The sequence below is a fragment of the Brienomyrus brachyistius genome, chromosome 3 (assembly GCF_023856365.1).
Source record: "Brienomyrus brachyistius isolate T26 chromosome 3, BBRACH_0.4, whole genome shotgun sequence".
Taxonomy (NCBI): Eukaryota; Metazoa; Chordata; class Actinopteri; order Osteoglossiformes; family Mormyridae; genus Brienomyrus; species Brienomyrus brachyistius.
The window spans coordinates 37,095,028-37,120,658 of record NC_064535.1 but is presented as its reverse complement, the minus strand read 5'-3'; the positions used below and the strand labels follow the sequence as shown (position 1 = coordinate 37,120,658).

Below are 25,631 nucleotides of genomic sequence, written 5' to 3'. Positions count from 1 at the left end.
CCCGTCAAAAAACCCTGGGTCGAGACCCTTAGTGCTCGGGTGGAGGGGGCTGAATGTGGCTGATCCAAGCTATTCTCTGTCATGCGTTGATTTGGAATAAGGTGCTTGGTCACAGTCAGGGGGGGTAGGACAGAGGATGCATCCCAGTATGTTCCAATCCGGATCGGTGGCTCCACGGTCGTCACAGTAGCGGGCGGAGGGCATGTCTGGCTTTCGGCCACCCTGAGGACGCGTCCCGTGGTTTGGGGGTTCTGGGGGTTCTGGGGGTTCTGGGGGTTCTGTTTACACTCGCCGTCCCTGGGTATATGACAGCTCAGCTCTTCAGCTGCCTACCCCCCACCCCCACTCCAGATGAAGGTGTTGTTCTAGTTTGAGTTGGGGGAGGGAGGTGGTTCCTGAGAGTCCAGTTCCTTAAGAGAAAGTTCCTCTTTCATTTTAGCAGCTGTGTCAACATGATGGATCCGAGGAGAAAAAAAACGGGCATATGCTGAGGGGGTGGGAAAGACTGCGGCGAATCAAAGCAAACCGAAATGGGAAGGTCTGGAAGCAGCCTGTGGCCCTTAAGCGAGAGAACGGGTCCCCATCGGGATCACGAGCGGCCGTCTCGGTCCCGGCCCCCCATCGGGATCACGAGCGGCCGTCTCGGTCGCGGCCCCCCATCGGGATCACGCACGGCCGTCTCAGTCGCGGCCCCCATCGGGATCACGAGCGGCCGTCTCGGTCCCGGCCCCCATCGGGATCACGAGCGGCCGTCTCGGTCCCGGCCCCCATCGGGATCACGCACGGCCGTCTCGGTCCCGGCCCCCCATCGGGATCACGAGCGGCCGTCTCGGTCCCGGCCCCCCATCGGGATCACGAGCGGCCGTCTCGGTCGCGGCCCCCCATCGGGATCACGAGCGGCCGTCTCGGTCCCGGCCCCCCATCGGGATCACGCACGGCCGTCTCGGTCGCGGCCCCCATCGGGATCACGCATGGCCGTCTCAGTCGCGGCCCCCCATCGGGATCACGCACGGCCGTCTCGGTCGCGGCCCCCATCGGGATCACGCACGGCCGTCTCGGTCCCGGCCCCCCATCGGGATCACGAGCTGCCGTCTCAAGCGCGGCCCCCATCGGGATCACGCATGGCCGTCTCAGTCGCGGCCCCCATCGGGATCACGAGCGGCCGTCTCGGTCCCGGCCCCCCATCGGGATCACGAGCGGCCGTCTCGGTCCCGGCCCCCCATCGGGATCACGCATGGCCGTCTCGGTCCCGGCCCCCCATCGGGATCACGCACGGCCGTCTCGGTCGCGGCCCCCCCATCGGGATCACGAGCGGCCGTCTCGGTCGCGGCCCCCATCGGGATCACGCACGGCCGTCTCGGTCGCGGCCCCCCATCGGGATCACGAGCGGCCGTCTCGGTCGCGGCCCCCCATCGGGATCACGCACGGCCGTCTCGGTCCCGGCCCCCATCGGGATCACGCACGGCCGTCTCGGTCCCGGCCCCCATCGGGATCACGCACGGCCGTCTCGGTCGCGGCCCCCCCATCGGGATCACGAGCGGCCGTCTCGGTCCCGGCCCCCCATCGGGATCACGAGCGGCCGTCTCGGTCGCGGCCCCCCATCGGGATCACGCACGGCCGTCTCGGTCCCGGCCCCCATCGGGATCACGCACGGCCGTCTCGGTCCCGGCCCCCATCGGGATCACGCACGGCCGTCTCGGTCGCGGCCCCCCATCGGGATCACGAGCGGCCGTCTCGGTCGCGGCCCCCCATCGGGATCACGCACGGCCGTCTCGGTCGCGGCCCCCCATCGGGATCACGCACGGCCGTCTCGGTCCCGGCCCCCCATCGGGATCACGAGCGGCCGTCTCGGTCCCGGCCCCCCATCGGGATCACGAGCGGCCGTCTCGGTCGCGGCCCCCCATCGGGATCACGCACGGCCGTCTCGGTCGCGGCCCCCCATCGGGATCACGAGCGGCCGTCTCGGTCGCGGCCCCCCATCGGGATCACGCACGGCCGTCTCGGTCGCGGCCCCCCATCGGGATCACGCACGGCCGTCTCGGTCGCGGCCCCCCATCGGGATCACGCACGGCCGTCTCGGTCGCGGCCCCCCATCGGGATCACGAGCGGCCGTCTCGGTCCCGGCCCCCATCGGGATCACGCACGGCCGTCTCGGTCGCGGCCCCCATCGGGATCACGAGCGGCCGTCTCGGTCGCGGCCCCCATCGGGATCACGCACGGCCGTCTCGGTCGCGGCCCCCCATCGGGATCACGCACGGCCGTCTCGGTCGCGGCCCCCCATCGGGATCACGCACGGCCGTCTCGGTCGCGGCCCCCCATCGGGATCACGCACGGCCGTCTCGGTCCCGGCCCCCATCGGGATCACGAGCGGCCGTCTCGGTCGCGGCCCCCATCGGGATCACGCACGGCCGTCTCGGTCGCGGCCCCCATCGGGATCACGAGCGGCCGTCTCGGTCGCGGCCCCCATCGGGATCACGCACGGCCGTCTCGGTCCCGGCCCCCATCGGGATCACGCACGGCCGTCTCGGTCCCGGCCCCCCATCGGGATCACGAGCGGCCGTCTCGGTCGCGGCCCCCCATCGGGATCACGCACGGCCGTCTCGGTCGCGGCCCCCCCATCGGGATCACGAGCGGCCGTCTCGGTCGCGGCCCCCCATCGGGATCACGCACGGCCGTCTCGGTCGCGGCCCCCCATCGGGATCACGCACGGCCGTCTCGGTCCCGGCCCCCCATCGGGATCACGAGCGGCCGTCTCGGTCCCGGCCCCCCATCGGGATCACGAGCGGCCGTCTCGGTCGCGGCCCCCCATCGGGATCACGCACGGCCGTCTCGGTCGCGGCCCCCCATCGGGATCACGCACGGCCGTCTCGGTCGCGGCCCCCCATCGGGATCACGCACGGCCGTCTCGGTCCCGGCCCCCATCGGGATCACGAGCGGCCGTCTCGGTCGCGGCCCCCATCGGGATCACGCACGGCCGTCTCGGTCGCGGCCCCCATCGGGATCACGAGCGGCCGTCTCGGTCGCGGCCCCCATCGGGATCACGCACGGCCGTCTCGGTCGCGGCCCCCCATCGGGATCACGAGCGGCCGTCTCGGTCGCGGCCCCCATCGGGATCACGAGCGGCCGTCTCGGTCGCGGCCCCCATCGGGATCACGCACGGCCGTCTCGGTAGCTCACGGGCCCATAGCGCTGAAGCAGCTGTTGAGATGATGCTGGGCTTCAGAAAACAATCCAAGAAAAGTTGTACAACCCGGCGAAGCCAGCGCTGAAGGGGGCTGCTGGTTAGCAGTTAGCGGACGGTGGAGAAGCACTGCGCCTGCTCTTTCTAGAAGGACGTGATTGACAGGCATTGCGTCCACCCGCCCCTACGACATTCTTTTGACTTTTGCTGATCCAGCCCTGAGCAAAAGAGCAAGTCGCCAGATAGCATCCGGCTCCCGCTGTTGAAGCAAATACGAGGGCAAATCGCTTTTAGCTAGATTAAGGAATGATGGCAGCGAGCAGGGTGGGCACCAGGATGCTTCGGATAGAGAAATATGCCTTTCTTGATCCGAACAGATGCTTGCTAGGCGAGGACAGGGGTGGCAATGGCTGTGAAGCCTGGATGAGTTTGAGCACAGATGGTGGAGAAGCATGCCCAGGGTCTTTCAGGGTTATGTTCCTGTTGGCCGGAGATGGGACACCTATGATTGTCTAGGGGGACACCACCCCGCTACGGCCCATCTAAGGCGGCCTTCAGCCCCTACCGGATTCAGGGCAGGACAGGAAGTCAGCACTTTCAGGACTGTTCTAATGCAGGATCTCTGGAGAGCTCTAGGTCGCAAAGAGATTTAAGGTCAGGATCTGCTTACCTGCAAAGCCATGGTGGGTGGGACTTACAATCTGCTGTCAATCACTCCCCACATTAACCAATGGGAAGCAAGAGGCTGACACTGCGTACTGTGTTGCGCTGTGGGGGGTGTGTCCTCAGCTGTGTCTTCTGCGTTCGCAGCGTCTGCGTCGGAGTCTGCCCCCTGGGCTGCTCAGAAGGATCTCATCCACCTGGACCACAACCACCTCAGCCACGGGTCTGCCCACCATCGAGCCCGGCCCGGTGTGTCGCGATCGCAGCGCCAGCATCAAGCCCGTTCATGAACTCCCCATCTGCAGGTACGGCCTCACATTAACCTCAGCCCCCCCCCCCATCTGCAGGTACGGTAACACACTCACCTCAGCCTCCCCCCCATCTGCAGGTACGGTAACACACTCACCTCAGCCTCCCACCCATCTGCAGGTACAGTCTCACAACCATGTGAGCCCCCGCAGAAGCGAAACCATTTGTCTGACAGAGGGGTTCTGGGAACTGCAGGGGGGGGCTCCTGAGATCCAAAGCGGGCCTCTGGAATGTTCCGCAGGCTGGTCAGAACGCTTCACTAGTCTTCATTACATTACAGCTGTGACCAAATGAGTGATTCTGGTTCAGATAAGGCAGCCTTTGCTAATTATGTTCAGTTTCCTGCCAAAAGTGATTAATTATTCTACACTTTGCTCTTTGGCTCCAGGGAGTGTGTATCCAGCATTTATATTAAAGAAAACATTTTTTGGGTTTGTTTAGTTTGTGCCTCTCACCAGAGGACGGGGTCCTTAGACCAGCTGACCAGACTACAGATGAATGTGTGACTGTTGTTATGGAGTGGGGCGGGGGGGGGGGGGGGAGGGGGCGTCATCTTCATTGGTATCTCAGCAGTGATTGGCTGGTCAGCCTCTGAGGTGGTTGTCTGCTCTGTGAGCGTTTGAGGATCCAGGCTCTGCTGCTTCTGCTCGGCTGTCATGCCTGAAGCCTGGCCTGAGCGTGGAGGCCCAGGACACATGAGAATGGGGATCTTACTGATACACATGCGTGGACAGCAGAACCAGCCCAGCTGTATACAGTAAACCAGACAATAACCAGAAAACTGTCTTGTAGGGCATGAGGTGCTTAAATAGAAGGATAAGCGAGATCCTGTATACGGAGCAGCCTTTCAGGACCCAACACCATGACCGTAACGACCGCAGTGTAAAACCCAGTCTGCAGGTGGCGCTGCTTGAAGCAGGAGTATGGGGGCACAGTCCAGCACACCATGACCCCCCCTTATAGACCTCATGGATTCTCATTTTTTAAGCTTCAGCTTGCAAGATGGTGGGTGAGACGTTGTTTTAAAACAGTACAGGTATAAAGTTTCGGCCAGTGGAGAAAATGGAAGACAAAACCAGGCACTTGTATGGAGATGGAAATTACTCTGGATCCGTCACCCGTTCCTGTGTGGCACTGTCAGCGCCGTAATCATCACATGTGGGTTTATTTGCTTTCATTTTTGTAGCTGAGTCAGTCTGTTTGTTTGTGTGAATGTTTAAATACAGTCTGATGCCGTAATTAGGTGAATCACGTCACTCGCTCGTTTTTTGCAGAAATGTTTTGTGTAATAAGGGAGAGACACCCAATCGTCTGACTCTGAGCTGTTTTAAGACTCATTTAAATCATTACTATGAGGAAACGTTCGTCACCACTTTAAATGCGTATGGACAGTGCCACCTGTCTTTTAGGAGGAGGAATTGCAATGCGCAGACTCAATATATCTTTACGGTCTCATATGGCCCAGTGAACTACAGATTATTCAGATGATTAATGCTTGTACTTTGGCAACAAGAATTCTTAACATTGTTTATTTGTACCAGAAGTTTTTGTTCCCGTGTATATCTTCCTTGTCGCAGTCTTGAACTTATTTATAAATCTATGAGAATTCTGTGGGATTTCTTTCCATTACAAGTGTCTCAAAGCAGTGACACGCAGGACAGAGAGTGGCAGTTACTGCAGCCGGTGGGATTTGCAGTGGTGACGCAAAGCGAAGCCTTTTCCCTCCGCGTTTGGCTGAATCCACTATCAGGCGAGCTGCATCTATAGCTACGGGCCGGTAACTGGGAGACAGGGAAAAACCGGACTGCCATTTCAGCACCAGGACTGCTGGCCCGCATCCCAGGTGGCACCGGCGTACAGCGCTGCAGCAAATTAGGCGGGAAAGCATAACAAAGAAGGCTGGGCCCTCTCTCGCGGTCAGGGCCGGCCAAGCACGCGGAATCCTAAGAAGGGGGTTTTATTTTCCGATTGCCAGGATAATGACCCTCATTTCTTGTAATATTTCTGGGGGCCAACATGCTCCATTTGTGCACGTGTGATCTCGACCGGTGGGTTTAAAAAGGGGGTGGTTACATCACAGATCATGGAGACTTTTTGATGTGACTACTCACGGTCGGTCTGCATTGTGCAGAAATTTTCCCACAATTAACGTCAGCTGGCTGCTGTGCTGAAGGGCCGGCAGAACCCATGTCAGGGCCCTAAGCAAAATGTTGACTAACCGAGTTGTCATTTGCAATCATCCTTCCTATTTTGACAGGCTGATCAGAAGAGGTTGCCCCCTGGTGGCCAGCGGGACATAAGCAGCCGCTATCCTGGCCCTGGCTTTGCTTAAACACTAACTTCTCTCTGTCGCCCATGTCTGCGTATACAGGAGTGACTGTGCTTGTGGATCTGACCTGTGTTCTGCTCCCACCTCCAAAAAAGGCAACTTAGGCAAGACCAGGAGTCATATACAACAATTATGGGTCTTTCTGCTATGGACAAGTTTTCGCGAAGTATTTTAATTGCGCTGGTTTATTTCCAGGCACGGCTGTGCGCCGTAACGTTGGAAATCCAGTGTGTTTTAACGTTCCCCTGTATCGGTAATGACAGGAAACCTGCAGTGTAATTAGCAGCCATTTCAGCTGGAGTTTCTGCCACGTTTTATTTACTTAAAAATAATCTCGTGCCGCTGTTGGTCGCATTTGGGTATCACGGCTTGTTAGGGTGAAAGGGGATGTGATCTCATCACCCGATGAAACCAGAGATGAGTGTAGGCTAACCGAGGCCTTCGCCCGGTCGCCCGGCACACTGCTGACCTCGTGCCGTCTGAGCAAGGTCAGTTTTCCACGACGATTTTTAGATTTCCTTTAAAAATCTCCAAAAAAAATCACATACCAGACCTTTTTTCCAAATGTTAGTATTCTGGCTTCGTATCTTCACAACGGACCATTTTCCCACAAACATCGGTCATACAAACGTTGAACCCTGAAGCTTCTCACCCTGCTCTGGAAAATTGCACTGATGCGTTCCTCATACAGGACTCAAAATGTCAAGCGAGGTCCTGCATGTGTGATACTGATGTTACAGATCGCAGTACCTCTGACCTCTGCCCTTTTGACAGCTGTGGGAAGCCTTACAATAAACTAAGCCATGGTGGGGGGTCGCTGGACAGAGCGGACAGAACTCGCCGCACAGGTGAGCAGGTCGCCATCACTGCCTTATCTTGTATCTCTTTGCCTTTCCTATCTCAGAGCGCCACACTCTGGATTTTTCATAAAACAATCATCTACTGGAGAACAGGCCAGGCGCATACGGAGCAATTTGTGCCTTTAGTGGCAAAGTACACAGAGCACCAAGAAACACCCAATACTGCAAAGCAGGTAGTTTGTACAAATAAAAAAGTACATTTTTAAAAAGTACACCAACAGAATCCTAAAAGAACAGAATATTGTGGAATAATAATGAAATGAATAAAAATTAAATACTAATAATAAAGTGGCTGGCATATGTGAAATAAAAACTTAATGTATGAGATATTTTAATGTAATTCTCTTGTATAGATCAGGTCTGTCAGAGTGCTGTCTTGACCACGACTTCACTGAGTCTTGACCGTGTCTTGACCGCATCTCGACCACATCTTGACCGTGTCTTGACCGTATCTCAACCACATCTTTATTCACGCCCTCCAGACGATGGCACGACGCCGTCACCGGATGGCGAGAGCACACTCGAGGCCCGCCACAGTGACGGGGACGGTGATGAGCCACCGGGGGAAGAGCGGCACCGTGAGCTCTGCAGGACGCACCGCCCCGACAGACTCCTGCTGGACCCCCTTGCGGCCCCAGAGGTGCCCCCCTCTCCTGCGACCCTGCAGCTGCTCTCTGTGTGAACCGTAATCATCGTTTGAGAGGCTTTTAGACACAGATTAGCAGTTAGATGAGTTCTGGGACTCCAGTATGCTGCTTTTATCTCACTTTGGTTCCATCTGAAGTTCAAGCGTCTGTGACTCGAGGCTGACTGATGACCCTCCCCCCAGGACAAGCCCATCCTGGCCCCTGATCCCCTGGTGATGGACGGGCTGGACCCCCTCATGGCTCAGCTGAACAACTGGAACTTCCCCATCTTCAGCCTGGTGGAGAGAACCAACGGCACATGCGGCTGCATCCTCAGCCAGGTGGGATCTGCGTCGGTCGCTTTGGCTGCGTCTGCGCAGCTCCGTCAGCCAATCATGACGGGACTGAAAATCTGCCCACTCGACTGAAATGTTAAGTTGGCCTGTGAGAACCGATGACTGAGTTATAGTAATTGGAAATACCCGTAACGTCTTCAATTAGGCCTTAAATTAACCGTGACCCTGGTCACTGTGATAATTACCGAGGGATCCCACATTCGGCCGGTGGTTAGTACTCCCATGTCATTAATGCAGCACACTGGCGGCTGATTTTCAGGAAAACGCATTGTTTTTTGTTCCATTTGTTAATTTTCCCAAAAATAAATAAAAGTTGAATGTTTGGGGGGTGAGTGAGTTGTGCCGTTCCAGTCACGGGCGAAGATGAAAGGTAGCGGGAGCCGCCCATCGGACGGGCATGTGTTTGGCCCCGACTGGACCTGGGGGGGAGCGGGGAGGAGTGCTGGAGGTGTAGGACAGAGTCCAGGTGGGGCTAACAGAGGGGGAGGGAAGATCCTTCCTCATCCCTGGCTGACGATGCATGGAAGAGCAGCCCCCCCCCCCACCCCCACCCTCATGTTGCGTGTTCAATTACAGGCACATTAGGCAAATTATTTATATCAGCCCTTCAGCCAAGGGGGTGGGGGGGTTGCTTTATATAGCATTCCAGCTAAAGATTCCGAAGAACCCCCCCCCCATCAAATACACACACACACCTCTAAAAGGCAAATCTGCAACCTGCATGTAGCAACTTTAGTCTTGTGACCACTCTGCCCCCTGCTGGTGTCTCCTTGAACTGCAAGTGCCTGTGTGTCAGTTTGAATGTGTGTGTGTTTGCCTGGGTGTGCCTGTGTGTGTCTGCGATCCAGGGTGTCGTAGGTAGCCTGTAATGTTTATTGGAACGTGTTCGGCTGGTATTGCAATATTCATTCACCCAGGCCGGCCGTTTCACAAAAGAGGGGGTTTGACAAACAACAAACAACAAAAAAAAACAATGTCCCTCCAACTACGGAGAGCAGAGCGCATCAGTCTGATGGCTGCATGAATCACAGGTGATGGCGCCATCTGCTGTTTAGAGGCATGAGCTGCCGTCACTACAGGCCAAGAACTGTGAAAGGGCTTAGCGCACATTGAGAACAATAGGCAGAGGATGGAGAGGCATATGGGGCTGGGGCTTGATGTTCACCAATGAGACCTGGGTATGTCATTGAGAGGGATGAGCCTTATGGGGCCGGGCCTTAATCTACACCAATGAGGCCCAGGTATGACAATGATGGGGTGGAGCCTGACAAGGTCAGGGTTTAATGTGCGCCAATGAGAAACTGGTATGTTATTGAGGGGGTGGGGTCTGTCTGCCTGTGCTTAATGTGCACCAATAAGACCTTCAGTATGTTAATGAGGGGGCGTGGTTTGTCTCAGGTTTCTTACAGACTCTTTGAAGACATGGGCCTCTTTGAAACCTTCAAGATCCCCGTGCGGGAATTCATGAACTACTTCCACGCATTGGAGAGCGGGTACAGAGACATCCCATGTGAGTACAGCGATCTAGTGCCAGCATGGGAGCTGGCATTGCTGCCTGTCATCCTCATCACTGTTGCTCATATTGGGGTTAGCGTAGCTGGGTTGAACTGGGTTCGATTCCCGGCCAACGGCCTGTGTTTGGGGGAGGTGTGTGCCGCAGCAGGTTGGGACTTTGCTTCTGATCAGAAGGATGCCGGTTTGAATCCCGTGGCTACTGCTGCATGTTGGTTGGTCCTGCCTTCTCATCTGCATACTCTATGTGCCTGTGCGTGTCATGGAGACCAAGATGGGGTAGGCATGGGAATCAACAAATCGGCGTGATTTTCACTCATTTTTTTTAGCAGGAAGCTTTAGACTCTGTTTATCATGGAAAGTCACTTTCCCTCTGATTGCAAGTCAAACCCCTTTTTGAGACAAACACTCAGCCTCCCACCTAGTGGCCGCAGCCTGTATTACACTTTGGCGTCTTTCACCCTCCCGCAGATCACAACAGGATCCACGCCACGGATGTGCTGCACGCCGTCTGGTACCTCACTACGCAGGCCGTGCCGGGCCTCCCCAGCCTCATTGGCGACCACGGCTCTGCCAGCGACTCCGGTATGCCATGATCAAGGTTGCTTTGTCGGTTCTAGAGTCTTCCCTCCCCCCCCCAGAAGTTTCAAACACTAAATAAATAGCAAGAGAGTATAGTCAGGAGACTGAGTGGTGATGCACAGGGCTACTGCTTATGATGCAGCTCTTGGTTTTGCCCTGACACCGTCTTCCGTTGCCCCCCCTGCAGACTCAGACAGTGGCATCACCCACAGCCGTGTGGGCTTCACAGTCTCCAAGACGTACGCGGCATTGGAGGACGACTACGGCTGCCTGTCGGGCCTCATCCCGGCCCTGGAGCTCATGGCGCTGTACGTGGCGGCCGCCATGCACGACTACGACCACCCCGGCAGGACTAACGCCTTCCTGGTGGCCACCAGCGCCCCCCAGGTGACTCTGCAGCGGAAGCTCCTGTATAAACCCCGTAGCCCTCCTCTGATTGGCTGAGACTCTCTTGTCTCTTGGTCGACTTGGTCGGCGCCTCATTGGTTGTTATGAATCCTTTCCCTGCTGTGAGTCAGGTTATGCACATTTATCCTGTCTTTTTGTGTAAGGTAGCCTGCAGGGAAATGTGTTTAAAAAAAAAACGGGCAAAGAGCATCAGCACAAGCGTATAATCAGAGAGTCACTCTGCGTTATTATTTCACTGTGCATAAGCAAATAGTGACTGCGTAGGGCCCAGCAGCCACCAGGGGGCCCCCCCATCTGACAAGCCTGTCAAACCGGGATGGAAGATTACAAATGACAACTAGGTTAATCTGATTTTGCGTAAAGCCTGAAAAAGGGCTGGGAATGGTGCCCCCATTCCCCCCCCCCCCCCACACTGAGACAGGGGTACAACGTGACTGCAATGTTCTGCTAACTGCAAATCTTCCTACTGGAGTACTTGGAGGAAACTGATGGAACATGGCAAGCTTCACGGCATGGATGTGGAGTATGCCCCCCCCATTTCAGGGGGTAGAGTGTTGTGCTAACAGTGCAAAGGCTGTGAGTTCAAATCAAAAGAATCACATAAATGTTACTCCTTTCTGCTAGTGTAAGTTGCTTTGGATAAAAACGTGTCTGATAAAATGAGTCAAAAAAATGCAACAATAGCACAAAAGTGTTATTGACGTCCATTCTGTTTTTTTTTTTGCACTCTGTCTCCCCCTGCAGGCAGTTCTGTACAACGACCGCTCGGTGCTGGAGAACCACCACGCGGCCTCAGCCTGGAGCCTCTTCATGTCACGGCCCGAGTACAACTTCCTGGTCAATCTGGACCACGTGGAGTTCAAGCGCTTTCGCTTCCTGGTCATCGAGGCCATCCTCGCCACCGACCTGAAGAAGCACTTTGACTTCCTGGCTGAGTTCAACGCTAAGGTAATGCCCGCTTCCGGAAAGAGATGGACGCCTTTGCTGTGTTGCGCGGTGCAGCTGACAGGATGAATTCAGGGTAATGGGCTGAGGAAAAAACTGGAAATAACAAGTTAAATAATCATCTCAAAATGCATTGTGTCCTCAGTGAAAGTGGTATCAGCTATTCAGGGGACAGTGTGTAGCTCAGCAGATACTGTACCTGGGATCAGAAGGTTGTTGGTTCAGATCCCAAAACCAGCAGAGTGGTTCACCATAGGCCCTTAATCCCACAATTGGTCCAGGGACTGCCAGACCCTGCTTTCTCAGAAATAGATATTGCTTTGGATAAAAATATCTGTTTAAATGTTAAATGTATATGTACAGCCATCAATTCTCAGTGCTTCTGTCATGGTCAGAACTCCTGACAGACCGAGGAATTTTCAGGTAGTAGCCATAATAGGGAAATAATGAACCACGTCCAGACACAGCTAGAGAGCACAGAGAGACCCGATTAGGGGGCCAAGCTCAGCCCAAACTAAATAATAACAGATTGACAGGCCACGTCGAACCAGGGAAGTTGGGCCAGCGACTGACTGCTTGATTGGCAGAGTTATTAGTATCTAAACACAACCACCTCCCCCCGCGTCCCATCCCAGGTGGGCGATGACGTGGGCCCTGGCATCGACTGGGCCAATGAGAACGACCGGCTGCTGGTGTGCCAGATGTGCATCAAGCTAGCCGACATCAACGGGCCACTCAAGAGCAAGGAGCTTCACCTGAAGTGGACAGAGGGCATCGTCAATGAGTTCTATGAGCAGGTGAGCCCCCGCCTCCCCAGGAAGCTACCTGCCTCCATTAGAGCTGAGGCGCCGCCCCCAGGAAGCTACTGACCTTAATGTGACTGCGGTGGTATCTAAGGCTCTAACTGACGTACTCTAAGCATGTATGTATGGTATAAATCAGATACATTGTGGTGTATAATGTATTTCCTGTTCCTGCCTCAAACATCCTGTGTATGTGGTAATAGGAATTCAGAGACCTTGTTATGGTTTGTAGGCCACTGATAGTACCAAGGTCATTATCTCTGGTACCCACTATGGGATACTGAAGGCTAGCGATTATTGTCCACTGTTATTCGTCCATGTAATTTTCCTGGTCAGTTTGGGCCACACCCACTTTGGTGGGGGGGGGGGGGGTAAGAGCGTTATGTGGGATGTAGCTCCAAGCAGAAGCTCAGCAGTGGAAACTCTAGCAGAATCACTTTGTGTATGTAATAATTTGTGTCGGGCATTCTACTTCTTGTGTGTCGTTGCCACGGCTACGCAATGTATAACGAAGTTCATTTTGTTAGACATGAATTATCTGTGTCTTAAGGACTTGAAGTGCCAAGACTTATGAAAGGAAAAAAAAAGCGAGATGGACACAAAGCACCTCCTAACCCTCCACATGCAGCACTGGTCTCCAGCTTAAATGTGTTGGGGGCCCCTCAGATGGGCCCCTGCACTAATGCTACCGCACGCTCCCACAGGGTGACGAGGAGGCCAGCCTGGGCCTTCCCATAAGCCCCTTCATGGACCGCTCGGCGCCCCAGCTGGCCAAGCTACAGGAGTCCTTCATTACCCACATCGTGGGGCCTCTATGCAGCTCCTACGACTCGGCCGCCCTCATGCCCGGGCGCTGGGTGGAGCCTGCCGAGGAGGCGGGCCAGGAGGGCAACGTTGAGGGGGTGGACAACGACGAGGAAGGTGGCGACGTCACTGAGGAGGACGTGTCCACCAGCTCGGAAACGTCTCGTAAGACACCGTTTGGTTTTGATTTATATCTGCAGGTTACTTTAGCCTATAGCCTTGATACAGGACAGAGAGCAGTGTGATAAAGGAGAAACAGCAGTGTGATACAGCAGAGAGAGCAGTGTGATACAGGACAGAGAGCAGTGTGATACAGGAGAGAGAGCAGTGTGATACAGGAGAGAGAGCAGTGTGATACAGGAGAGAAAGCAGTATGATACAGGACAGAGAGCAGTGTGATACAGAAGAGAGATCAGTGTGATACAGGAGAGAGAGCAGTGTGATACAGGACAGGGAGCAGTGTGATTCAGGAGAGGGAGCAGTGTGATTCAGGAGAGAGAGCAGTGAGATACAGGACAGGGAGCAGTGTGATTTAGGAGAGAGAGCAGTGTGATACAGGAGAGAGAGAGCAGTGTGATTCAGGAGAGAGAGCAGTGTGATTCAGGAGAGAGAGCAATGTGATACAGGACAGGGAGCAGTGTGATACAGGAGAGAGAGCAGTGTGATACAGGAGAGAGAGCAGTGTGATACAGAAGAGAGATCAGTGTGATACAGGACAGGGAGCAGTGTGATTCAGGAGAGAGAGCAGTGTGATACAGGACAGAGAGCAGTGTTTTATAGAAGAGAGAGAAGTGTGATACAGGAGAGAGAGCAGTGTGATACAGGAGAGAGAGCAGTGTGATTCAGGAGAGAGAGCAGTGTGATACAGGACAGAGAGCAGTGTGATGAGATGAGACAGTTTAAGACAAAATATAACATTTCAGTATGGGGAGTGCAACAATAATGCACAATAAATATACAATAAATGCAACAAAAATTAGACAGACAGGCAGAGAGAGACGCGTATTGAGCACAACCTCTGGATCAGTGTGGAAGTGGAATATGCTAATGCTCACTCAGCTGGGTGAGGATTTGCTACAGTGTGCTTGGCTAAGGTTTGACTGACCTTCATGTTACTAAAATAATGATCATTCATGGCTGAGGTGACACTGGAGAACAGGATTTTAATGGGTCCATCAGGTCCTTGCAGTGAGCCAGTTAAAGTCTCTCCACTCTGTGTCTAACCTTCAGAAAAACAAGGTCCCAAAAAGAGGAGGAGCATCTTCTGCCAGATCACCCAGCAGCTGCTGGAGAACCACGAGATGTGGAAGAAGGTGATTGCAGAGGAGACACTGGTGCAGACGGGGGAGGAGCCGATCCTGGCGATCCACGAGGAGGAGGAGGAGCCTGGTAGTAAGGAAGAGGAGCTAGCGGAGGGCCAGGGAGGAGAGACTGACGATGAGGACAAGGGGCCAGTGGATGAGGAGGTTTCTGAGCTCAGAGCTGCGGGGGACGAGGACGACGATGGCCTCGAATGATGAAGGTTTTCTGAAGAGACGAGTCTGATCAAGCAAAGCCAGTATGGTGTGGGGTTTTTTATTGTTGTTTAAAGACTGTTTATTTTTGTCCCAGCACAGCATTCAGACACAACACTGTAGAAATTTGGGGGAAAATGTGCCTAACCCTAAAGAAGGCTGGGTTAGAGGGTGGGGGGGGGGGGAGGGACTTCCCATTGAGGAAGTATCCGCAGTGCAATACGGGATTGCCAAAAACATTCGCACAGCAACTTGGACCTTCCAGACCGCCCTGTTTTCCACTGAAAACTGAAGAAGCGCAGTAATACCGTGGCACTTACCGTCCGTCAGTCATGTTCCTGCGGGTGACGCTACAGGGCGTAAACGTGGCCTAGTGATCCCACCAATGCCTCTCGCCCATCGCAACAAGCCTCGCTCTCTCGCTGGTCTTCTTTCACAGGTTGGCTGCCATGACCCTTACCAATGACAGCTAGTTTTTGTAAATAGGAGGGATTTCTTACCATGTATTCTTAGGAAAAAAAAACATTTCTTGTAGTTAATTTTCCAAGAAGGGAGTGTTTTTTTGGGTCTTAGGAGACTTTAACCACTTTATGCCGCTACCTTTTGTGGGTTTCAAGGCGTTTTTTTAATCTGAAGACTTTCAGAAAGACGCTCTGGCATAAAGCCATGCTAGGCGGGGGGGGTGGGGTGGGGGTGGGGGGGGCGTGCCTCTGTATTGCTGTACCGACACGGTTTCACATCAGTGTGGCCATAGCAAGAGTAAGGCGTCGCTCCGAACAATGGGGGAGGCCTCCCTTTCCAGCACGTGCAGGAATGGAGAATAGAGGACTTAGCCAAAGGTGTGGGACAGGCACCGGAAGGTTCCGGAATTCCTCCGCTGGTACTAGTGGGTGTGTTCTCAGTATAATCTTCAGGGCAATATCCCAATATCTGGGGAGCACTTATACATCCTACCAATCAGTGTTTGACATATATACAAACAGTATGTCCTGCTGATTGGATCATTTACAAATGACAGATAAAGTTGGCTGTTATACATGAATCCCAGATTAGCAGAGTACTCTTGTGGTGAGGCTACAATGCAGGATTTTCCCAGACCAGGTGATAAACACAGACCAGAAAAAAAAAAAACTCTAGAACTTTCTGGCCAAGACCTCTGCCTCTGCCAAGGCTATCCGGGTCACCCAGGGAAACCGACTTAGGGTGTCACACAAAGTACAGCTGATGACCTCAGCTTGTACATTTTATTTATTTAGCAAACAAACCTTTTGATGAGTTAGGGGTCACGCACTAACACCACTCCGCTGACCCTGGGATCTGAACTAGCAAAATTCCAGTCACAAGCACAGCATGCCAACCAGCAGAGCCAAACACCACCTTGCTATGTCACACATCCGGCCGCATCCATCGCTGGCGCTGTCGTCGTTGTCATACTTCGAGGGAGAGTGACGTTGGGTATTAAAATCGTCTCCGGGTTTGTGGACACGATCACGCGCCAACCGTAGAGGAGCCCTCAGCAGAAGATGTAGGCGTCTCTAGGAAGTTAAGTGTTTTGCTTCGCAGTTTCCCAGTCTGTTATTCTTGAATACTTGCTTCAAATACTTTATTGATGATTCTGCACCTATAAACGGTTTTCTGTTTAATGCTCTCAGGTTTTAACGTTTGAAGGGAAAGCTGCTCTGGCTGTCTGTAACCCGGGGGGGGAGGCCTCGGTCACCAGGGCTATTTTTAACCCCGCCATCTACTTATACGTGTGACCGTCACTGCCGTGTGCGGACTGGCTCCCACACCCTGCCTTTGTTTGCCTCTGCTTGATCGTGTCCGGCACGTTTACCCAGATTACGGCTGCTCCAAACAGCGTCCGTTTCAGTTGGACTTCCAGGGGGGGGGGCTTCCTCCGCTGTGTTTTCTGTTCCCGCCGACCAAAGCCCCCATTGTTCGCCATCGAGCTCTGGCATGTCCGAGCCGCCCGAGACTCCCGCTTGCAGGTTTTGGGCCTCTCTGCTGGAGATGCGGAAGTCACCCGCCTGGGGAATTTGGCAACAGAATCTCGCTCGGAAACTTAGAAGGGGTTGCCGGTCAGCCGCTGACCAACCCTCCGTCCATTTGGTGTTAATCCGCGTCCCACTTAGTCACAGACATGGGTTTGGACGGTCAGGCGCAATTTAGGTCAAGGACGTCGATGTCTTGAGCGGACTTCAGCTGGAAGGTAGCCAATGAGCTCCTGCCTCAGACAAGCTCTGTGATCGCTGTTTAGTCAACCCCACAACCCCGCCAGACACCCCCCTCTGCGATACCTCCTTTGTAATGGTCAACAAAAAAAGAAACAGGGTATCCTTTGATTCTGACTCGCCTTGCAGCGATGCTGGAAACTCTGAGGGAAGGGAAGGGCTGGACGGGAAAGGTGGTACGCAGATCGGTGCGAGGCAGAGGGGTGTGGGTCCCGTCCCATGAGGCCAGGGGGGGAAATTTGCTGGCAGAGTGTCTGCATTGACTAAAGAATTCGGGCTGTCGTCTCCCCTGTGTCTTTGGGCCTTGAAGACGTAGGCTTAGGCAAAAAGGTTTGCCCGGGAAAGATATTCCACTATTATTTATGGGAAGCTCACCTGCTTTATGCCAGTTTCATGACCCAGATCTTGAGTGACCCTCATACTTCTCGTTAACGTAGCACCCAGTTCGACGTCAGCACCATTAGCCAGCTCCTCTGATGGTGGGTCGGCTGATGGAGGTGGGCGGCCTGAGCACGACCCTTTCACTGCTCCAGCTGCTGCTAGCCACGCCTGGGTAGCTGGTCACTATATACGCCCCCTACAGACCAGTTGAGTGCTTGCACCATGTTACCTGCGACAAGTAGGGGAAAACAGTCACCTTTTTCAGGGAGGGTTTCTGACCAGCCTCCTGCGTATTAAAGCAATGAGACTTAATGAAACTGTGGTATTAAACAGCAGTTCATATTTTCGAGATATGGTTTTATTAGCGATCAGGCAAAGTGTTATAGCATAGATCCATCCATGTCTCATTTTTGTCCCGAGTGCCTAAAATGACATCTGTTTTTTTTTTATTAATTACAAGATTTTATGATCGTACTTTTGCGTCATAAAAATACACCCAGTCAGCATTAAAATTCCCCATTTCTGTGATTGTAAATATTCCACTGTCTTACAATGCCTCCAGGTGTTCGGCTTTCCGTTTTTCTTCTTGGCGATGTCTCAGTCTTCGTTGACGATGCTCCGTACACTACCACCCTGTTTACTTGTTTGTGTGTCTTTGGTTAACAATTAAAAACAGAGCTGATTTCCCCAAGTGTAGATGGCAATCCCTCAATATAAAAAAAATGCAGATGGAGGCATGTTGACTTGTGCAGGAAATTTCACGCGTCATTTGTGCCCTTGAGAGGGAAAGTGGGCTATCTCACAAAAACAAAGTTTTGAGAAAAGCTCCAAAGTTGACATTTTTTCAAAGAAATCACTGTGCCTATACCCTACAATTGATATATATCACAGGTAGCACAGAGGTATGACTTAGATAATAACTTATCCAATTGAAAATAATCAATAAAAAGGGGGTAGGGGTCAAAAATGTGGGATAGCCCACTTTACCTCTCATGGGCACATTTGTGTGTCACGCTCAGTGGCTTCATCTCCCCCCTTCGCGCCTCGTTGTCACACGTTTCGTAGCTCTCGCCTTCCCAATGTCCATGTTCCACTGCCTTCTGACCACCATCGTTCCGATACAGATCGCAGGAAATTTCACATCGGAATCAACAGCGATCTGGCACGAAGTGATAGAATTGCACAGCCCTCTCGCTCGGCGATACAGACCTTTGACCTTTCCGATGAGCTTGCAGCTCGGGTCGTATCGGCTGTGTGGAATCGGATTCCTTTTTTGTTTCTGGAACGCCATGGAATGGGAGCATAGGTGGCTGAAGTCAGTCAGCTGGACGTTTATCGGTTCACCAAAAAGTCACATCACTGTATACCGTCACTTTCTAATTTTCCTCTCTGCGGATGTGCATTATCACGTAGAGACTTACAGAGAAGCAATACCTGCAATTACAGCCTATATTGTAATATATATCCAATATGGCTGCCAGAAGTGTGGCACACATAGGAAGTGACCACCTGACTGTCAAGCATGTCATCTGATCATTTCCATCCAGTGGAAGCAGGCGGTATTGACTTTATCATCCATGTCACCTGACCAATCCCATCCAATAGTGGCAGGTGGTATTGACTTTAATCATCCATGTCACCTGACCAATCCCATCCAATAGTGGCAGGTGGTATTGACTTTGTCATCTATTGTACTTCAGCTGTCAGGCCAGGAAGGGAATGTGCATGACACGTGTGGCGTCAGACTCATGGCATTTATGAGGTTGAGGAATAACTGAAATTCTCTAATGTGTTAATTTTTTCATTCTTCTAACTATGTTTGTACACTTTTGTCTTATCCAGTCTCCATTGGGGTACTATAATTGTTCCTAATGCATAATATTGATTACAAGGAGAACCAAACAAGCTTTACAACTCTGTAAAGAAGAAAAAGAAAACCTGTATTTTTTATAGAGTTGGCACATCACCAACTTAATAATTATTCTTACTTTCCTCACTTATATCTTGCACTTAGCATATGTAGCAATACATTTAAAGGAGAAATATGTATTTCACATGTATTTGTTTAACTGAACTGCTCATTTTATTGGTGGTAATGTTCCATTTTGTACAAACAAACTTTATGCTGTACAGATAAAAGATGAAACTGACAACAATCTTTTAGACAAACATTATTTATTTTTACCGTTTTTTGTAATTTAGACACTATACTGTAGCGACTTTAATTACAAAATTATTGGAAGTGCCTCTTGGTGTGTTGTATTATACAGTAAATATGTATTGAGATTAGACTCGATGTGTCTCAGACTGAGCAATGTGGATGTTGTAATGTGAATACAGTTAAATTACATGAATTTAACTCTGTGGTACTGGAATGTTTGCCTCTTTATTTCTGTCAAACTTAGTTTGGTCATTCAGCGTTTAACTTATCACTGCAAGCTGACAGAGCTAAAGGGCATTTATGGACCGTTATGGGGGTGGGTAATGTTTTGTTTTCATGGTAGAATTATTTGATAATTTGAACACAGACACAAAAATCCTTCTAGCACAGCTCAGGGATGTTTGCGCTCTGGTAATGACTGTCTGGATGGGGCCAGGCTAATCTTACAGGCTGCAAGGCTGGGTACTCATCTATTTGTGGGTGAGTACCTTGTCAAACCTGCCTCTCATGGAGAGATGGTGGTGGAATGTTTGACTTAAATGTGCCTTCTATCCATCCACCATCCATTGTCAGGACACTTATCCAGTTTGGGCTAACACTGAGCCTCCAGTGTACCCCAGGATGCACTGGGCACAAGGCAGGTTGGCTGGTGCATCACACGCCGGCACTTTAAGGGCGTACACACACGAGGCCCAGTTGCTGTGTACCATGCCTAAGCACAACTGCCCCCCCCTCGACCCACTTTCCCGCTGGTCTGCGCTTACATGGCAATTAACGATCCTGGCCCAAGCACGCTTTTGTCATCACTGTGTGACTTTTTGCATTGAAGGAAGAAAACAGGAAGTAAAGCACTATCGCACAGCAGAGTGTCTTTCTAGATTAATGTCCTTATTTTGTGACTTATTTGGAGTTGTCTTTCGCACAGTGATACAAGTTTATCAAGTATGCAATACGGTGATTTTTATTTATTTTTGCTGCACCAAGAAGAAGATAATCCCACATTTTATCAAATATCCCAGCGTTTGTGCAGATTAGTGTCGCATGGCATACCAGAACTGAAAAGATACCACGGTACCGCATGTTTGAAAGCTGTTCGGAATTACATTTCTTTAGTGCTGGATTTAATTACACTATTACAAACAATAGGTAACGCTATATATCGCTAACGCTAACCATCGAATCAGAACCATGGACTAAATATATCTGAACCACTTCAGAAAGTCAATTATGGCCCATGTCAGAATTGTACACATCACATCACGCAAATATCAGCTGGTTAGATATGATCTTCCTAGCTTCAAGGCAGTGATTTACGTAAGAAATCTTATAATATAACAAACAGGCTACGTTAACGTCATCAAGCAAGCATCTGTATCTACAGGTCATAGACCACAGCGAGTGATCTAACCACGCACCCTGGACCTGCTCACAAGAGCCTTAGAGCACAGGCACATTAGAGATACTCATTCACCTAAGAGATAACGTGCACAAATACTGCGGGATGTGACCTGCACATTCCCGGGTGTATTCAAACCCTCCCAGGCCAAAAGGCTCCCTGCTGAGCTGTGATGTCCTCATCTTTGAAACGGTCGCCTGTTTAAAGAAATCATTCCTGCATAGTTATCAGCCCTCCATCCACTTATCCAGACAGAAACATAAGGGATATTTCGAGTTGCATCCTTGCAGCCAACATACCTAATTTTTTGAAAAGCAAGAAACCTCCTGGTATGCATTTTGCCCCTTGTACTATGAAATCCTACAAAAGATCTGTGTGTCTGTTTCGTGTGCTGTTTTATTCTGCTGGAGAGAGAGGAAAGCATAAAGGACAGCAATGAGGAGAGACTATAACATGGACTGGAAGGCCTTTCATGGAATTAATTAGTTCAGGATTTAACTAAGACGGTGGGTTTATGTTCCAGCAAGCTCAATGCTCTGCATGAGCTACACAAGCAGGGGCACAGCATCACACAGGAGCGCAGATATGCATGGATTATCTGAAGGGAAACAGAACAGGGCATATCTATATATTTGTCAGGATCTGTCCCTCCCTGGCCAGCAGGTGTCGCTAGTCACCCCTTTCCTAGTGTTTGAGTCCTTTGTGATTATAACCCTCACCTGTGTCTTGTTGTTCCCAGCCCTAGTGCTTGGTTGATTGTTATTGTCCCACACCTGTCCCTCGTCTTACCCTCATCTTCTGCATATATGATCCTACCCTTGTTCTTCACCGTGTGTTTGCTGCTCCTATGGCTGTTCCTATGTTGCTCTCTGCCTTAGTTTTTTCATCTACCTGCTTTGTTCCGACCCACTGATGATCCTTTGGTTTCGGTGTGTATTTTTGCCATGTGACTGAATCAGAGGTGCTATCAGAGGACTATTTAAATGGACGATGAGAATATCACCATTGTTCTGATGGTATTGTATCTATTTAAATAGGCAATGAGAACAATGCCATTGTTCTGATTCCATAGAATCTAGGTCACATGGTTGTCCTATGTTTATTGGCTTCATTCGATCAAACCGACTGGCAGGGTACGCTTGGCATCTTCTTTGTAAGCCAGGGCTGTTGCTTGGAGAGCAAGGAGGTCATATCTCAGCCAAGATGGGCACCACAGAGACCAATATCTGATGACCTCTTTCCCATCATTTCTTTGCTGTTCAGTCGCTGCTTTTCATTTTTATGTTTGACAGGAGTCTGTGTTTGGAGACTGATTCTCTTGCAGTTTTATGTTTACCTTTTTTCACCAAGGGCAAAAAAAAGCATTTTTCCCTCCTTAGGAGTTTTGCAGGAAGAAAAAGTCAAATGCAGGTTGAACGGACCTTTAAAATGATCCAGCTGAAAAAAGCACATTGTGGTGAACGGCACCTGTCCGTGCTTCAAAAGATGCAGAGGAGACCTGGATATACAGATACTCCTCTACTTACGAACAAGATACGTTCCGAATGGCCGTTCGCAACATGAAATATTCATAAGTCATTGTTAAACATCATTTCAATGGTATATGCAAAGACTAAGAACTTGGATGCTACGCTACGCTGCTGTGCGGTGGGAGTAGTGGCCAGGAGTCATACTGGGCGGAACTGGCGCACAGAAAAAAAATAAGTTTATGTCGCGTACAGGAAACGGGAGCCCATTGAACACGATTTAGACTTGCATCGTAAGTTGAAAGTTCGTAAGTAGAGGACTCTGTACTCTGGCACCCAGCCTTTCTTAAAAGTGTCTCGTTCTGTGTTCCATACTCGTGTTGAGGAAATGTGTTCAATGCTGAGGAACCTGTGTAAAGCAAGGACACCCACCCCACGAGGCTCTGCAGATAATCAGGCTGCATGGCTGTCCCAATATATCTCGGATGGGTCTCTGCGCTGTGCTCTCGGATTTCCTGTTTCGTGTATTCAGGCCTCTTTGTTCACAGTAGGCTGTGAGAATTTGTGAAGATGCAGTATTGTTTTACATCCGTGTGAATTCTGTTATTTTTTTCTTGAAAGCTGGACATTCTCTTACATAAAAGACAAGATTTTGTTTTCATTTAACATATTCAGCTGGTAAATTACTGACTACTGTTTTTCACTGCAAAATTGTTTACCGTTTAAACGATTTCCCCTGAAACAGGGGGGAAAAAACTGACTAACAATTTGTTTTGATCTCAAAGAAAATTTAGTGGAATACAAAGGACAAGCTGAGATAAGACTGTTTCATTCATTGAAGGAAAAAAAATATTCCCCGATACCCATGTGACAAGGAAACTGCCCCCTTTATCACTTAATCAAACAATGAAGCAAATCTAATTGCTAATGGGCTAAATTAAACCAGACCCACCTAAGCTTGATTGCTGACAACCCCATTTAAATAAAACTATTCCTGAAATATAAGGATAAGGGATTGGATACCGGGTGACATCGTGCTTTGACTAAAAAAACTTCTTGAAGAAGTTGATGCGTGGAAAATCACTGAAATATATCAGGCAGCAAAGGGGTACAAAGCCTTCAAGAAAACCCCTGGACTCCAGCAAACCACAGTGAGATCCATTATCTCTAAATGGAAAAAAAACACTAGGAACAGTGGCAGATCTGCTCAGTAGTGGCTGGACCAGCAGAATTACTCGGAGAGCACATAGAAAACTCATCAGGGACGTCACAGCGGACCACAGACAAGCATCTATGGAACTGCAGGCTTCTCTCAGGTCAGTCATTGTCTGCATTCATGATTCCACCATTTGAAAGACACCAGCGGAGATGGTGTCCATGTGAGAAACGGAAGGTAGAAACCATTGCTAAGTAAGAGGAACATGAAGGCTCGTCAAAGCAACTTGATTACCCCCAACACTTTTAGGAGAATCTTCTGCGGACAGATGAGTCAAAAGCGGAGCTATCTGGAAGACCTGGACCTGCTACATCTGGCGTAAAACTAACACAGCTTCTACGCAAAGAGCATCATGGCCACAGCCAGACGTGGTGGAGATAGTGTGATGGTGTGGGGATGCTTTGCTGCTTCAGGGCCTGTGCGACCTGCCAAAACTGAGAGATGCGTGAATTCAGTTGTCTGCCAACAAAGATGGAATGTTCAGGTCCAGAGTGTATAAACTCAGACCAAGATTTTTGTTTCAACCAACCAGTTGATTACTCCATGACTGTGAGTTTTTACATTCAAGTTATTGGTTGAAACGAAGTCTTGGTCTGGATTTGTACTTTCTGGACCTGAACTCTGTCTACCAGAAAGTACTAATGGAGAATGTCCAGTCATTAGTCAGTGATCTGAACCTGAAGAGCAATGGGGGTCATGCAGCGGGACAAACGATCCGAAGCATAAGAGCAAGTTCACGACTTGAGCGACTGGAGAAAAAAAAAACAAATATAAGGTTTTGGAGCGGCCTATTCAAAATTCTGACTCGAACCCGATTGAGATGCTGGGCCGGGACCTTACATATGCAGTTCATAGTTGGAAACTCCAATGTGGCTAATTTAAAACAATTCTGTAGAGAAGAATAGGCTAAAATTTCTCCATGGTGTTGCCAAAGACTGATCCCCTCGCATCACAAATGGTTCATTACAGTTTTATGTTTAGGGGAAAATTACTTTGTCACATGTGTGATGTGGGTGGTAGTGAATTATTCTCCTTCAAAAAAAATCAAATGATCACTTAAAAACAGTAATATCCTTCATATAATCCTACGTTTGTTTGGAGATGAGACACAGATAAGAAAAAATTAAGGAAATTAATCACTTTGTCACAGCACTGAATTTGAAAATAGATTCAGAATAACTTCAGTATAATATTTGAGCAATCTGAATCTAAAACTATACCTTTAAACAAATCTGCATTGTTAAATCCTGGTTTAATCCTGGTTCTGTTGGCAGAAGGCTACGCTGAGCAGCAGGTTGTTTCCGGGTTGAAAATTTCTAAGACAGCAGTACACAAGAATAAGAAGGAGACCATGGGAATGACCAAGAACCAACCAGGTAGAGAGCAGAAGCGACTTTCTAATACCAGAGATGACAGTCAACTTATCCGACAGTTTCTTGTGAGTTGTAGGATGACATGAAGTGACCTTCAAAAGGAATGGGAGACATTACGTGCAGGTGTGAAGTGCACTGTTCCTTGAAGCAGGACTGAAGTCCCATAAAGCAAGGAAGAAGCTCTTTATTAATGAGAAACAGAGAAGAATCAGGCTGTAGTTTGCAAAGGAAAATGTATGATTCACAGACGACACCCATAAATTGAGAAATGAGTGAAACAACAAAACTGTACTGTGGTCTCTTCATTTTTCCCGCGGCTATATATTTATGTAGAACTGAGAAAATGAATGACATGTATTTATTACAGCATTAGTTGCTAAAATCCTGCCTACCTCACAGAATCAGCAGTGAAATTAACTTCTTTGAGGTCAAAGACAATAGATCTGGAGCACTTACATCTGTGTTTTTCTTTAGAACAATCCACAAAAGGATTGAATCCACAAAGGACCGTCTTG

At 50.6% G+C, this 25,631-nt stretch overlaps 1 protein-coding gene across 1 annotated transcript in view; it reads left to right on the top strand.

Moving 5' to 3' along the window:
• LOC125739446 (cGMP-inhibited 3',5'-cyclic phosphodiesterase A-like) overlaps positions 1–15,046 on the top strand; it is a 53,184-nt gene extending 38,138 nt beyond the window's left edge. The window contains exons 3-13 of the mRNA XM_049009569.1: positions 3,992–4,149; positions 7,257–7,330; positions 7,825–7,982; positions 8,172–8,309; positions 9,723–9,834; positions 10,308–10,421; positions 10,606–10,805; positions 11,571–11,774; positions 12,407–12,568; positions 13,279–13,543; positions 14,609–15,046. Coding sequence (XP_048865526.1) covers positions 3,992–4,149; positions 7,257–7,330; positions 7,825–7,982; positions 8,172–8,309; positions 9,723–9,834; positions 10,308–10,421; positions 10,606–10,805; positions 11,571–11,774; positions 12,407–12,568; positions 13,279–13,543; positions 14,609–14,895 — 1,872 coding nt within the window. The 3' untranslated portion in view covers positions 14,896–15,046. The remainder of the gene's footprint in view (positions 1–3,991; positions 4,150–7,256; positions 7,331–7,824; positions 7,983–8,171; positions 8,310–9,722; positions 9,835–10,307; positions 10,422–10,605; positions 10,806–11,570; positions 11,775–12,406; positions 12,569–13,278; positions 13,544–14,608) is intronic.
• The last annotated feature ends 10,585 nt before the right edge of the window (positions 15,047–25,631 follow it).